Here is a 14408-nt window from a genome sequence, read left to right as displayed (position 1 = left end):
GAAACATTTCTAATTATTATCAATGTTGAAAACAGTTGTGCTGCTCAATATTTTTGTGGAAACTGTGATGCATATATTTTTTACATATATTCACATATAAAACAGCTATTTAAAATTGCTTTATTATTCGAGTATATCTGGCGGATCTGAAGCCAGTCGTGTTTCACCTGCTGTAGGTGAGGAAGCTCCTCAGGTGAGGGAGGGGCCGCAGGGAGACGGTTGCCATGGAGACACAGACGGACAGATTCACCTGACAGAGGGAAACCCCTCACAGGATGCCTGTTTGTGTCTCAGTGCTGCACACTAATTAGTTTACATGGAGCACATATGGAAAATCTCCATAAGCACATGCACTTAATGTTTGTTTGCTTCACACACACATGCACACACACTCATCTGAACTCCAGTCACCAGCAAAACACACACACAAACACTCACTCACTCACGCACACACACACACACTCACACATTACCTAGTAAACACAAGTTTAGGGATCATTCAGCCAGAAATGATCAATCTGTCATCATTCAAACCTGTGCGACTTTGCTTCTGTGAAACACAAAAGATGATATTTTTAAGGAACCAAACAGCACTGGAACCCACTGACTTTCATTATATGGACACAAAACAGTGTGACATTTCTCAAAATATCTCAAAGTCAGTCACACAGTTTGAACGACAGGAGTAAATGAACACATTTTTGGGTGAAACTATTCCTTTAATCTATTCACAGCATGAGTTGCGTAATTATGGTTGATTTATAATAAATAGGAAAATAAGTTATGAATCAGTTATGAAACCAGTTCAATTCAATGTGTCTGTAAATGGTTCTGTACTTTAATGTTTACTGTTTTTTTATGTTGTAAATCTTAATAATTATCTGTGGTTATGGACACACTGGGGTTTAGATTTGCATTGCATTCAAGTATACATTTTGTGTCAGTCCTTACTGTTCCTGTGGACTCAAACCTATGACCTTTGTGTTGCGAGCGCTGTGGTCTACTGTTTGAGCTACAGGAAGGCTGTAGATGGAGTTGATGATCTGTTGTGGTTCAGCCTCATGTCTCTGGTCGAGTCACTGGAGGAAATGCACAGTATTTTGAAACACAGAGATCAGTGTGAAATGCATTGCAGGACGTGCCGCTGGCGTCCGGCTCTCAGGAGAACTATGTCCTGCTGCTGGTGCTGCTGTGTGTGTTCGCCGGCGGGACGCTGGTCCTCCTGTCCATCCTGCTGGTCTTCTGTCATCGCTGCTGTCGAGGAGAGCGACGCTACTCCAGGTGAGGAACATTCATGCCTCCAAACCTCCGGAAACAGTGTTCATTCATTCACTACTTCACCCGCAGAAACGACTCAAAACACTGGAGTAGACAAACCTGTTCATCACCACATACTGTATAGTGTGTGTGTGTGTGTGTTTACAAGCTAAACAAATCAACAGGTCTCATCATCTTGATGTGGTTTGTGTTTGTTTGGTGTTCAGAGCCAGTGATGACCTGGAGAAAACCAACACCACATACATAGAGGAGAGTCAGCCGATGCAAGGTGAACGTGAGAACAGAGTCATTCACAAACACAGCAGTACAGTCAGGCCAAGCGTTCAATTAAAAGACTCATTAAGATTGTTTGATTACGAGATTTAAATGTTGATCGATTTCGTACGATTAAGAGATTTTTGAACATCAGTCGGTTTTGTTCGATTAAAAGATTTTTAAATGTTGATCGATTTCGTTCAATTAAGAGATTTTTAAATGTTGATCGATTTCGTTCAATTAAGAGATTTTTGAACATCAGTCGGTTTTGTTCAATTAACGTTTTTAAATGTTGATCGATTTCGTTCAATTAAGAGATTTTTGAACATCAGTCGGTTTTGTTTGATTAACGTTTTTAAAGGTGAAATATCATGAAAATCTGACTTTATGTGCTATAACCGGGTCCCCGGTGCATCTACCAACCCAGGAAACGTGAAAAAGATTAACCCAGTAACTTTGTTTTGGTAAGCATTTTTCTGAAAAAAATTTACGCGTCAGATTTCGCTCCCTTTGTGACGTGGCAAAGGGATCTTATTATAATATCACCACCCCTTAATCTGCACGTTTCCACTCACGCCGCCGCCATTCTTGTTTTCGCAAGCGACAACTGTTTACCAGTTCTAACACCATGGCTAAAGTTCAAGCAAAGCATGCTAACTGTTCTATCGTTAGCTGCACAGAACACTGTTTAGAGTCCCAGCCTCAGACGAGACGAGAGAGCAGTTTTATTATTGATGTTCGTCTTCGTTATGATGCGATAAACCGTTTATTTTAAATGAAAACTTTTATTTTGGATGCGATTAATCGTTTGACAACACTAATATATATATATATGTATATATGTATGTATATATATAATGTATGTGTTTTAATATATATGATCTTAAAGGTGACATTTCATGAAAATCTGACTTTTCCAGGTTTTAAGTGCTATAATCATCTACCAACCAAGGAAACATGAAAAAGATTAACCCAGTAACTTTGTTTTGGTAAGCATTTTTCTGAAAAAAATTTACGCGTCAGATTTCGCTCCCTTTGTGACGTGGCAAAGGGATCTTATTATAATATCACCACCCCTTAATCTGCACGTTTCCCCTCACGCCGCCGCCATTCTTGTTTTCGCAAGCGACAACTGTTTACCAGTTCTAACACCATGGCTAAAGTTCAAGCAAAGCATGCTAACTGTTCTATCGTTAGCTGCACAGAACACTGTTTAGAGTCCCAGCCTCAGAGACGAGAGAGCAGTGGATTTATTGATTTACCGTATATTACGCTGCTGCCACACAGATCTAATATAAACCTGCGATCGCTTTCCCAGCTGTTTACCTTCACAGACATAACCCACTGTTTTTGTAACTCGTGTGTTTTTAACAAACTTGAGTGTATTTGACAGTTTAAGCGCAATAAGACATGAAAGAGAACTTAGTTTAGTGCTCACATGCCGTGTGACAGCCGCTTTCTGTGCGCGTGCTTCGAATGTGTGCACTCAGAAAACACTTTATCAGAAGTTTAAACCGATATGGCTTTAAAACGCATGATTTCAGCGCTATAGACATGATAATCAAAACCAAACAGATGTTTTTTATCAGAGTATCTGATGTACGAGCTGTAAAGGAACAGCTCTATTCTGGAAAAGGGGGCGGAGAGCAGCAGCTCATTTGCATTTAAAGAGACACGCACGAAAACCGCGTGTTTCTGCTTCCTCTCAAAATAGGCATTTTCAAAATGATATAATACATGATCTGTGGAGTTTTTTGAGCTGAAACTTCACAGACACATTCTGGGGACACATGAGACTTATATTACATATTGTAGAAAGGGGCATAATAGGTCGCCTTTAAATGTTGATCGATTTTCGTTCGATTAGGAGATTTTTTAAAATATTGATCGGTTTTTATCGATTAAGAGACTTTTAAACATCAGTCGTTTTTTTCGATTAACATTTTTAAATGTTGATTGTTTTCGTTCAGTTAAGAGATTTTTAAATGTTGATTGGTTTTATTTGATTAACATGTTTTTAAATGTCGGTCAGTTTTGTTCGATTAGAGATCTAAATGTTTGTCGGTTTTGTTCTAAGCGAGAGTAAGTGATTCTCAAAAAGTTATTAGTGAAAATATGATTGGTTGTCGCAGATAAAATTCTGATGCTCAGACACACATCTGAGTGTAATTTAGAGATTTAGCTAATGGTCAGTTTTGTTCTAAGCAAGAGTGAACAATGATCAAAAAGCATTAATGAAGATATATTCGGTTGTCTTAAGCTGAAAAAATAGCAGTTTTTCAAAGAGCCTGATGTGAGTTTAACATTTTCCAAATGTAATCAGTTATTTAAACGACGATGTTGAAAAATATAGCGCACGGCTTATAAAGAGAAACAAATGTGCATCACTGATGTCTCTCTGTTTTCTTCAGATGTCACTATCAGACTCGAGAGCGGCGAGTCGCTGTCTTCTTCCAGCTGTCATGGCGATACGGACGCGGATCACTTCCTGTCTGCGTCGGTCACCGGAAGACGGGTCTCTTTCAACGAGGCCGCCATCTATGAGCAGAGCGCCAAAGACCAGGAGACAGGTCGAAGGTCAGACACACACATATGAAGGGGTCAAGGGTCGAGAGCGACCGAAGAATGACAACCTGTTGAGAATCATGTTCATGTTTTAGTTTGGTTTTGTTTGATTAACAGATTTAAACATTGCTCGGTTTTGTTTGATTATGAGACTTGAATTTCGGTCCGTTTTGTTTAAGAGATTTCAGTGTCATCCGGGTTTGTTCGATTAACAGAATAAAACATCGGTTGGTTTTGTTCGTTTAAGAGATTTAAACATCAGTCAATTTTGTTCTATTAGAGGTTTAATTAATTAATTTTGTTTAATTAACAGATTCAAACATTGGTTAGTCGGTTTTGTTCGATTACGAGATTTAAATGTTGGTGTTTTGTTCGATTCACAGAATTAAACATCGGTTAGTCGTTTTGTTCGATTACGAGATTTAAATGTTGGTGTTTTGTTCGATTCACAGAATTAAACATCGGTTAGTCGTTTTGTTCGATTACGAGATTTAAATGTTGGTGTTTTGTTCGATTCACAGAATTAAATATCGGTTAGTCGTTTTGTTCGATTACGAGATTTAAATGTCAGTCCGTTTTGTTTGATTAATATATTTAAATGTCGGTTGGTTTTGTTCGATTAACATTCAAACGACGTTTGGTGGTTTTTTCGATTACAAGATTTAAATGTTAGTTGAATTCGTTTCATTAAATTTTTTTTTTATTAATAGAGTTAAACTGGTTGGTTTTGTCACTGTCCACTTCCAGGTGTCTGTCAGAGAACCAAGTTCATGTTTTAGTTCACAACCATAAAGAACAGAAAGGAAATGAAATAATCACTGAATACTGAAAAGACTTAGACTTGATCTGGATCCTGACGGGCTGTAACGGTCTCTCAGGTACACGCTGACGGAGGGCGACTTCCATCACCTGAAGAAAGCTCGTCTGACGCACCTGCACCTGCAGCCGCCGGCGCTGAAGATCCTCACCATCATGGAGTGTGATTCACCGGAGAACAGCGTGACGCTCAGCGAACAGCCCTCACAACACCCATCCCTCTCCATATTCCAGGTGACACACTGCTTTAATATCTCTCAAACATCACCTCCAGCATGTCTATTTCTGTTGTATGCACTGCAGAAAACATTAAAAATGCACTAGTGACCCATCTATCCACACATCTTGCAATACAGGCTTTTTGTGAAGCAATGTAAAATATTAGAGTGAACTACTCGCATTATACGAACAACTAAACTAACTCTTACTGGGCTTGATGATCCGCAGACACACAAAGACTGTCTGTTCAGGAAAAGTGACTGAACAGAGAGTGTTTCAGCAGATTACAGCAGCACTTTTGGGCTCCATGTAGATGAATTATCATTTGGGTGTAAATGCGATTCGCTTTCTCATGTAAATTAGATGCAGTTCATCATAACTCTCACTGACTCACTCCTGATTCATTTTCTGCATAGAGCTGCAGTTCAGTTACGCAACACAAACGCTGTCAGTGTGTCTGACTCACAGCTTCTGAAACTGCTTTCTATTTATAATAAAAATAATAACATTCTAAATAATTATAATAATTAATCAACCTGAAAGTCATTTTTGATCATTTTTAGTATTATTTTTATACTATTAATAATATTTGGTTTTAGATTTTATTTTTTATATTTTCAGTTTTCCATTTTAGTTTTTAGTCTTTAGGTTTAATTTATTTTTTATATAATTGTAGTTTTATTTTTTAACTATTTTAGTGCTTCAACAATCTTATTTCATCAAATGTTTTAGATATTTTATGTTTTTATAAGCTTTATTTCAATTCTGCATGAACAAATTAAAAGCCATTAGGATGTTTTGCATTGTGACACTGGCAATAAATTATTTGCATGACTGTAAATTGTACAGTACAGTTGTGTGCATATCAGTGTTTGTTTGTTGAATTGAATTTAAGTTATGCACTGCATCTGGACAGAATGACTTCATCATCGTATTACAGAGTTTGGTGCTTTATATATGTTTGGCATTACCTGTGACCCGAGCGCCTTTTTCATGATCTCTTCCTCTCCAGATTGAGGTGATGAACAGAAGCCTGCTGATGGACAGAGATTCCACTTTCTGTCCGGCTCAGGGCACCATGTTCCACTTCCTGTCTAAGCTCAGACGCCACGCCAGTCTGGAGGGAGCGGGTCCGTTCTTCAGCGTCAAGAAATGGAGACAGGACACCACCCAGAGAGCGGCGAGTCTCGACACGAGAGGTGAGGATGACCTCAAACACACAAGAACTTCCATTCATGATTTAATCCATGAACTCTCCATATGTGAAGTTCAGATCAAGTCGTTTCTGCAGTTCAGTTTGATTAAACGCTCTTGTTGGACTGGAGAGGATGTTTTGTCTTCTGAAAGATGCTTCATAGTTCAATGAACAGTAATGATTCTTCATGATATGAGCTGCAGTATTATTCAGCAATCACATTCTGTAAAACAATCCAAAGCCAGACATCCTGCAGTCTCCTTAATGTTTTACACACGGAGGTCTTCTTCAGCCTTGAATGAGCCTAGAGAAGAGGAATCAATACCGGATCAATACGGCTAGAGTAGCTCAGTCTAGTTACAGTCATGTGACTGGAGTGAGATCTGATTGGTTCAAGAGATTTCAAGCAGGAGTGCAGGACAAAAGCTGCTTCCTGATAAGTGAATTATAAAATAAACGCATTATTCTTCACCTGATGTGAAGGGTCAGTCAGTACGGCATGCTCATTCCCTTCTAATGAGCTTCAGATCGCATTATATGCTCTCATTATAGAGGATGAGGGAGCCGTGGCGTCTCCTTTCCAAGCTTCTTTGCTTCTCTGTAGCTCCGTTCCAAAACCTGCTGAGCTGCTGACGTGAACAACACACTGTGAGAAGCTCAGTGAAAACAAATAAAATAAAAGCCAAAATTTTAATAAATGCTATAATAATACATAAATTAACACTGTCACAATGCTGCCTATGTAGAGCATCTCAAATCAGTCACTTCTAAGGTTTCACTTCCTGGTCATTCCCATGTTTTTCTTTTATTCCCTTAGGTTCTCCGCGGAGACGTGCGTTTCAGAGGCAGCGGGCGGCCAGCGAGACTCTGGATCAGGGAGAAGAAACCTTGCACAGTGGAGTCAGTGACATCTTGTTGCGAAAACCCACCGCACAGCCACAGAAGGAGGCGTCAAGACGCCTTTCGGCCGGTTCTTTGGATGCCACCGCAGGAGCTCAGCCTGCCCTCAGCAGGTACAGCCACGTCACCTCAGGAGCTCCTGTCAAAATATCCTAGACATTAAAGCAGGGGTGTCCAATGGGGGTGTCAGAAAAAAGGAGACATGCAATATGTTCAGTGTTGGGTGAACCACTGCTATAAGTGCTAATGCTAATATGTGCAGTGTTTTGTTCCCACCTGCCCAAAAGTTTCTAGTGATCCTGAAGAACCTGATTAACTGGTTCAGGTGTGTTTAATTAGTATTCGAGCCAAACTCTGCAGGGTTGTGGACCTCCAGGAGTAGGATTAGACACCCTTGAATTAGGGGCGTCCTATCCTGCTCTCGGAGGGCAAACAGCAGGGATGCCTAATCTTTTCCTGGAGATCTACCTTCCTGCAAAGTTTAACTCCAACCTTGACCAAACACAAATGAACCAGCTGAATGACTGAGATTTTCAGGAGCACTTGATAATTACAGACAGGTGTGTTGGAACTAAATGCTGCAGGTAGGAACAGGATTGGGCACCCCTGACCTAGAGTTTAGCTCAAACCTGACCAAACACAGCACTGATCTTGAAGACCTTGAATAGCTGGTTAAGGTGTGTTTTAATTAGGACTGGACAAACTCTGAAGGATAGTGGACCTCCAGGAGTATGAGTGGACACTCCAGACCTATAGAGCAGTGCTCTCAAACATGTCCTAAGGACCCACCACTAATGCACATTTTGGATATCGCCTTCATATGTCTCACCCAAATGAAGTCTTCCAGTCTCTACTAATGAGCTGGGTGAGTTGAATCAGGTGTGACCGATGAAGGAGATAACCAAAATGTGCAGTAGTGGTGGGTCCCCAGGACAGGTTTGAGAAGCACAGCTATAGTTTAGCTCCAACCTGCCCATACACACTTTCCTGAAAATTTATTGTACTCCTGAAAAATGTTGATTAAATGCTTCAGGTGTGTTTAATTAAGGTTGAAGCTAACCTGTGCAGGACAGTGGCCCTCCAGGAGCAGGATTGAACATCCCTGAATTAGAGGATCTTTATGCACCTTACCGTTCAATTTCAAGATTCGCAGTCCACTTCCAAAACAAGCCTCGATGCATCTCAATTTTTTTTAGCAACTGCATGGACACAAGTCTTGGGCAAATTAAAATCATTGCTCATTGCTTAATTATTTAAAAGATTCTGTAGAATTCATATTATTATTTTTTCAGGTACAATCTAGAACAGGGGTGCTCAATCCTGTTCCTGAAGATCTACCTGCCTGCAGAGTTCAGATCCAACCCTGATTCAACACACCTGTCTGTAATTATCAAGTGCTCCTGAAGATCTCAATTAGCTGGTTTATTTGTGTTTGATCAGGGTTGGAGCTTAACTTTGCAGCACGGTAGATCTTCAGGAACAGGATTGGGCACCCCTGATCTAGAATGTTTTCAGAATGAAGCAGAATTGTCCCACCACCTCTACTAGTAATATAGAACATTTTACTGTAACATAACAGCCTTGTTTACATTTAGGTTAGAGGTAGAAGCCGTAATGGAGTTCAGAGTCAATACAGATGCAGTGAAAGACACGACTCCAACATTGCCCTCATCCCAAGGACCTCTGCAAGTGGAGGATGGTGAAGAGGATGGACAGGGGATGATGGCAGGAGCATCAGGAGGCGACACTGAAGAGTTTGGACCAGTGAGTCATCAGGAGAGCCTAGAGCAGCCCAGCCTGTACCGCGACATCTGGAGCCTGAGAGCATCGCTGGAGCAGTACGCATCCTCCGACCTGAGCAGCAACGACAGGGACTCCACTCGCAGCGATGCCGACAGCGTTTGCTCAGCGGGAGCATCGAGAGCGGGCGTTCCCAGCTACCAGTCGCAAGACATCGATGATGATCTAGACGGGGACAGCGAGCTTCCATATGACGACATGGTCAGGGAAGCCGGGCAGAGGAGAAATGGACTGGACAGCGTAGACACTGAGAGAGGCAGCGACGGAGAGACAAACAACCGGAAGCTTCTGCAGATGGACAGTGGATACGCCTCAATCGAGGCTCCTTGCAAGGCTCCAGAGGAATTCAGATTGTTCGGGAGTAGCTCTGGAAAGACCGCATCAGAACGTCGCCGCTTTTTCACCAATTCTGGATGCAAAGGCACGGTTTGTGAGAGCTTTGAGGCACGGTTGTTCAAGGAGGAGCTGGAAGATGAGGCATCGGAGAGCAGCGTAAGTTTGGAGGCAGACACTCCCGCTTCGGTTTCCCACCAAGAACCCGTGACCAAACCCAGGCCACACTTCCGCCGCAGAGACTACAGCATCGATGAGAAGACGGAGGCGCTGTTTAATGAATTCCTACGCCATGACCCCCAGTTTGACCAGCAGGGCTCGCCCTCCTTGCGTCACCGGCACCGCTCCCGAATCCATCTCAGGAAGCAGTGGCAGCGCAGCAAGCAGTACAGCGACCCCGGTGCCGCTCGATACTCACCATCTCTAGAGCGACAGCGCTGCTACCCGCTACGCCGAGGCGACAGCGCCAACTTCCCCTTAGACACACGCTACCACAGTACCTTGCCTCGCATCGCCAGCGCCGCGGACGAGGAGGCCAGCGAGGGAGCAGCGAGTATGGAATCGCCCGAGCCAGAAAAATCCGGTCCAGAGCTGGAAGGTGCTGGTCCGCCCTCAGAAACAGGCAGTTCTGGTCCAGACCTGGAGGAAAACGCAAACAACAGCAGCAACAACACAAGCCGACATTTCTTTTCATCCCAAATGCAGGACAGCAGTGCCAGGCATTCTGGGAGACTGGAGGTCTTGGGAACAAATGCTCATCCCGCAGATTCACAAAAACATTCACAGATGGACCGTGGTGGACCAATGACTACATTTAGTTCTCATTTGCATTCACATACACACACAGTCATGCTGGATCCCACTGATCCGGATCAGGATTCGGACTACACGCTTCACACTCTCACTGACATCAGTCCGTCAGACAAACTGGCGTCCACACTGGACGATCGGCTCTACTCTAACCTGAGGACTCAAAGAGGGAGTCAAGAGTGTGTCGTGACCGTAAGCCACACCTCACCAGATCTAGAAGAATAAAAGGCCGTTCGCACTAAGAACAATAACTATGACCATGAAGTTGCATTAATCGCTCTGACTTTAAGAGAACTGCGAAGTCCACACCACAGCTATAACGATAATGATACAGATGAACGATATAGTTGGAATCACGTTCATAACGCAATCTGACTTTAACTTGAGCATTTAAAGTCCACAAGTGGCATAAACAGAACGTTATTGTCCGTTGGTGTGGACACTAATATAGTTAACGTTATAGTTATCGTTGTTGTACAGAAAAGTTTGGATCGTGTTTGAAACGGTACAGCGCCACCTATTGGTCAAGTCTGTTTTTTGGATGTCAGTAACTCCTTTTTCCATCGACAGGGTGCTGGTGCCGGGCATCTAATGTCCTCATTATGTAAAGAACAAGAACTCGATCTGACACAAATCTAGATCACGGCCATTATAATGAACAAACACCCCGCTTCCACGTACGTCACATTGCACTGCAGCACTAGGCACTTTCTATTTGCAATCCAAAATGGAGAATGCATTACTATGAATTTGAAAGACTTGGCCGTGATTATTTGTGGGCAGCTTGTGCTCGTCATTCAGTTTTCAGTGAGTTCTGTAGACTGTATTATTCTGTATTATTTTAGCGAATCTGTTTGGTGACAGAAATCACACACTTCACCAGAGTATATGTAAGAGTTTAAACAGTGTGAACACATCCATCCAAGATGAAATGATAGAAACCCTCATATAACTTCATCTAATCTTCTAAAGGGACTAAACATAGAAAGACGGATCTGCAGTCAAACTAACTTTCACTGTGAAACAAACTGCAGCCGTTTGGTGCTTTGAGTCGCATTTCAGCCAAGACTCGATTAGAATCAGCACTGAACATCTGTAAATAAACAGATCTAGAACACTTTCTGTGATGTGCTTCAGACAGTGAAGGCTGACCTTCATCAGAATTTACTGCGGTTAATAGAGATCTTATATATCTCATAATGCACTGTTCCTCATCTCATCATCAAACTATAGCAATTCAGCCTTGTACAAGGGTCGCAGTTATTTCAGCACATCATGAGTACTTGTTATTAAATCACTGATGGTAAGAAGATCAGTGATCAATATCTCAGTTTTCATATCATACAACTATTAGGATCATAAATGTGTCTTGAATCATTTATTCCAATCCAGATCATGTTCAGTATTGGAGAACGCGGGGTAGGTGTAGGTGATTGTATATACATGTACATCTAGATCACTCTGAAGTGTCATTTTTAAATTATAATTCCTTTGCAATAAAGGTACTTTTGTTGGGTTTATGCAAAAATCACATTTATTGGGGAAAAAACTGAAAACAATCAGGTTGTAATGTGCTTTTTGAACATTAAAGCATGTCAACATATTCTGTTACACCAAATACACAAAATAATGATCTTTAAAAAAGCATCATATGACCCCTTTAAATGAGACGTATACAAAAATGTAATGATTGCTTTTACACAATAATGACTCTTGAAAAATCTTGTTTGGAAACAAAAAGGCTCACGTGAACTATTACTTTAACCAAAAACAAACTGATAGAAGCATGTTGGGTAATTTACAAATACATTAGTTATATAGAGTCTAGTGAGCTAGAATTAGAAATGTTCTGTTAATGGCTCGATGTCGTTCTTGAACACAGATATATATATATATATTTTTTTTTAAGTTATATTTATGCCTTTATTGTGAGAGGACAGTAGAGAGCTGACAGGAAAGCACTGGGAGGAGAGAAGGGAGCAGGATCGGCAAAGGACCTCAAGGCGGGATTCTAACTCGGGTCGCCGTGAGCGCAGTTGCACTATATGTCGACACACTAACCACAAGGCTATGGGCGCCGACTGAACACGGTTATTTGAAATGCCTTGAGCAACATGAGCTCTGCTGGACGTGAAGCTGTCAGCTAGATATCACATATAATGAAATATTACATAACACATTAAACAAAACCGGAGCTGAAGGTGATTTTCTGTGGAACTGAACTGGGCTTGTTGCCATGGAAACAGGCGTGTAAGCGGTCATAGGTCACACGCCAGAGACGATGCTGATTCTGGACAACCTGGCCTTTTCCTCTCACTATATTCCCAGATTTGTCTGAATGACTGGTTTGAATCAGCAGCAGAAGAGAGGAAGCAATGCTGTGAGTTTCCAGCAGCTCCAAAAACACTGAAGAGCTTCCAATCAACAAACCCATGACCCCAATCTCTCAGAAATAGTGTTTGATTTCACAAATAACAACAAATAATAATGAAAACCGATTTTAAGAACCATTTCTACTACTTTCATGATAATTGACCACAAAATATTTGAGTTTGCTCATTCATTTTTATTACTGCAATGGCAAAAAAGAATGCAAATGATATAATTTCAATTGCACAGTGTTTATACACCATGATGACAATAAAACTCTCTATTCCCAATGATGACTTTAATAATGCAAATTACAAAACAAACCCAAAGATGTCTGTATGCATTGCAGTAATAAGCATTAGTGAGTAATATTCATGAAAATAATATGACAAATCAAATTGTGAAGCAAAAAGTGACTTTACGGTTCACACGAGTGTAAAAAATTGTGAAATGTAAACTCTCATTTTTGGAGAAAAAAAGTTAGAAAAACTCGATGTAAATTTGCAATTCACAATAAAGAGAAAAAGTCTGAATTGCAAACCAAAAAAATGTGGTTTCATCCTCGGATTTCTGAACCAATAAAACCGCTTCACAGATATTGTTTGTACAATCTCCTGAAAACTGGGCCTCATATTTGTTTAACAAAAACATTTATAAATAATTTTGTCAGAAACATAATAAAGCAATAACTACTCCATGATTAATGGTTTTCGGCACTGAGTGGCTTACTGCTTTGATCAAACTGTGTCAGCAGCAAAATGACACGTTTAATAGTTCAATATATTAATAAAACCAGGAATAAACATTTACACAACAGCTTCAAACACAGCTCATCCGATCAGTCACAGTGATGCTACATTTTATTATCTTCTGCGGACTGCGTTTGTTTTTCGTGCTCATAATCAGTGCTGGGAGTAACACGAGTTACGTAATCAGATTACTTTTTTCAAGTAACTAGTAAAGTGAAGCATTCATTTCACTTCTGGTGTGAAAGGGCCTTTAAAAAAAAAAAAAAAAAAGAAAAAAAAAAAGTCAGAACTGCGAGATGTTTTCTCGCAATCTTGAGAAAAAAAGTAACAATTGTGAGAAAACACAATTTTTATTTCGTGGCAGAAAAAAAAATAAAAAATAAAAAAAACGCAAGATGTAAACTCATAAATCATAGAAAAATCCCAGAATTACAAATTCTGAGTTCATATCTCAAAATTTTTCCTTGCAATTCCACGAGAAACAAAGTCCGAATTGTGAGATTAAACTGTACAATTATTTTATTTATTTTTTGATTCCGTGGAAGAAACGGTAATGAAAAGACTATGAAGGCGTTTCTCGCAGTGAAAGCACTTTCCCCGTCAAACACACAAGTGAATAAAGACCACGAGCTCAGCTTCAGTTGGGATGTATTTTATATAAATAATACTTTAAAAATATTTATCGGGAAAAACAAACCAAATGGGGGAAGTGAACGTTCGTCCGCTGTCCTCTCCAGTGCGTCACAGCATGCAGTTTTAACATTGGTATAATCATCTACAATAACTGATCTCTGCGTGTCATTCTTTACATCAAACCATCTGCATCTTTAACTGCAGTGAATGACTGTAAAATTAAAAGACGGTCTAAAACTAAACGGAAGGTCAGGTCAGACGATCGGAGAAGGCGAGAGAAACCGAATGGATGATCCTGTGGGAAACATCTCCTCTCTTCAACAGCATTCTCGAGTGACGTCAGTCCGTCCCAGATAAAGTCCTGGCACTGTGTGTGTAGTTCATCATCACGGCAAAGTGTGCGTCGGGAACAGCGTTCAGTACTGACTGCTGGGAAACAACATAAACCTGCAGAGAGAGAGAGAGAGAGAGAGAGAGAGAGAGAG

The 14408-nt window shown here is 40.8% G+C and overlaps 2 protein-coding genes across 2 annotated transcripts in view; one reads left to right on the top strand and one right to left on the bottom strand.

Annotated features, from left to right (window-relative positions):
- Positions 1–11113, top strand: part of LOC107729611 (voltage-dependent calcium channel beta subunit-associated regulatory protein-like) — a 17371-nt gene extending 6258 nt beyond the window's left edge. The window contains exons 3-9 of the mRNA XM_016540241.1: positions 1136–1281; positions 1485–1546; positions 3945–4110; positions 4977–5187; positions 6146–6332; positions 7146–7341; positions 8824–11113. Of these exons, the coding sequence (XP_016395727.1) occupies positions 1136–1281; positions 1485–1546; positions 3945–4110; positions 4977–5187; positions 6146–6332; positions 7146–7341; positions 8824–10396 (2541 nt within the window). The 3' untranslated portion in view covers positions 10397–11113. The remainder of the gene's footprint in view (positions 1–1135; positions 1282–1484; positions 1547–3944; positions 4111–4976; positions 5188–6145; positions 6333–7145; positions 7342–8823) is intronic.
- A 2984-nt stretch (positions 11114–14097) lies between these two features.
- LOC107729609 (serine/threonine-protein kinase STK11-like) overlaps positions 14098–14408 on the bottom strand; it is a gene marked incomplete at its 5' end in the record, with an annotated part of 20324 nt that continues 20013 nt past the window's right edge. The window contains one exon of the mRNA XM_016540240.1: positions 14098–14370. The remainder of the gene's footprint in view (positions 14371–14408) is intronic.

The sequence above is a fragment of the Sinocyclocheilus rhinocerous genome, unplaced genomic scaffold, assembly GCF_001515625.1.
Source record: "Sinocyclocheilus rhinocerous isolate Xijiao unplaced genomic scaffold, SAMN03320098_v1.1 scaffold488, whole genome shotgun sequence".
Classification (NCBI taxonomy): Eukaryota; Metazoa; Chordata; class Actinopteri; order Cypriniformes; family Cyprinidae; genus Sinocyclocheilus; species Sinocyclocheilus rhinocerous.
This window is presented reverse-complemented; position numbering and strand designations above follow the sequence as displayed.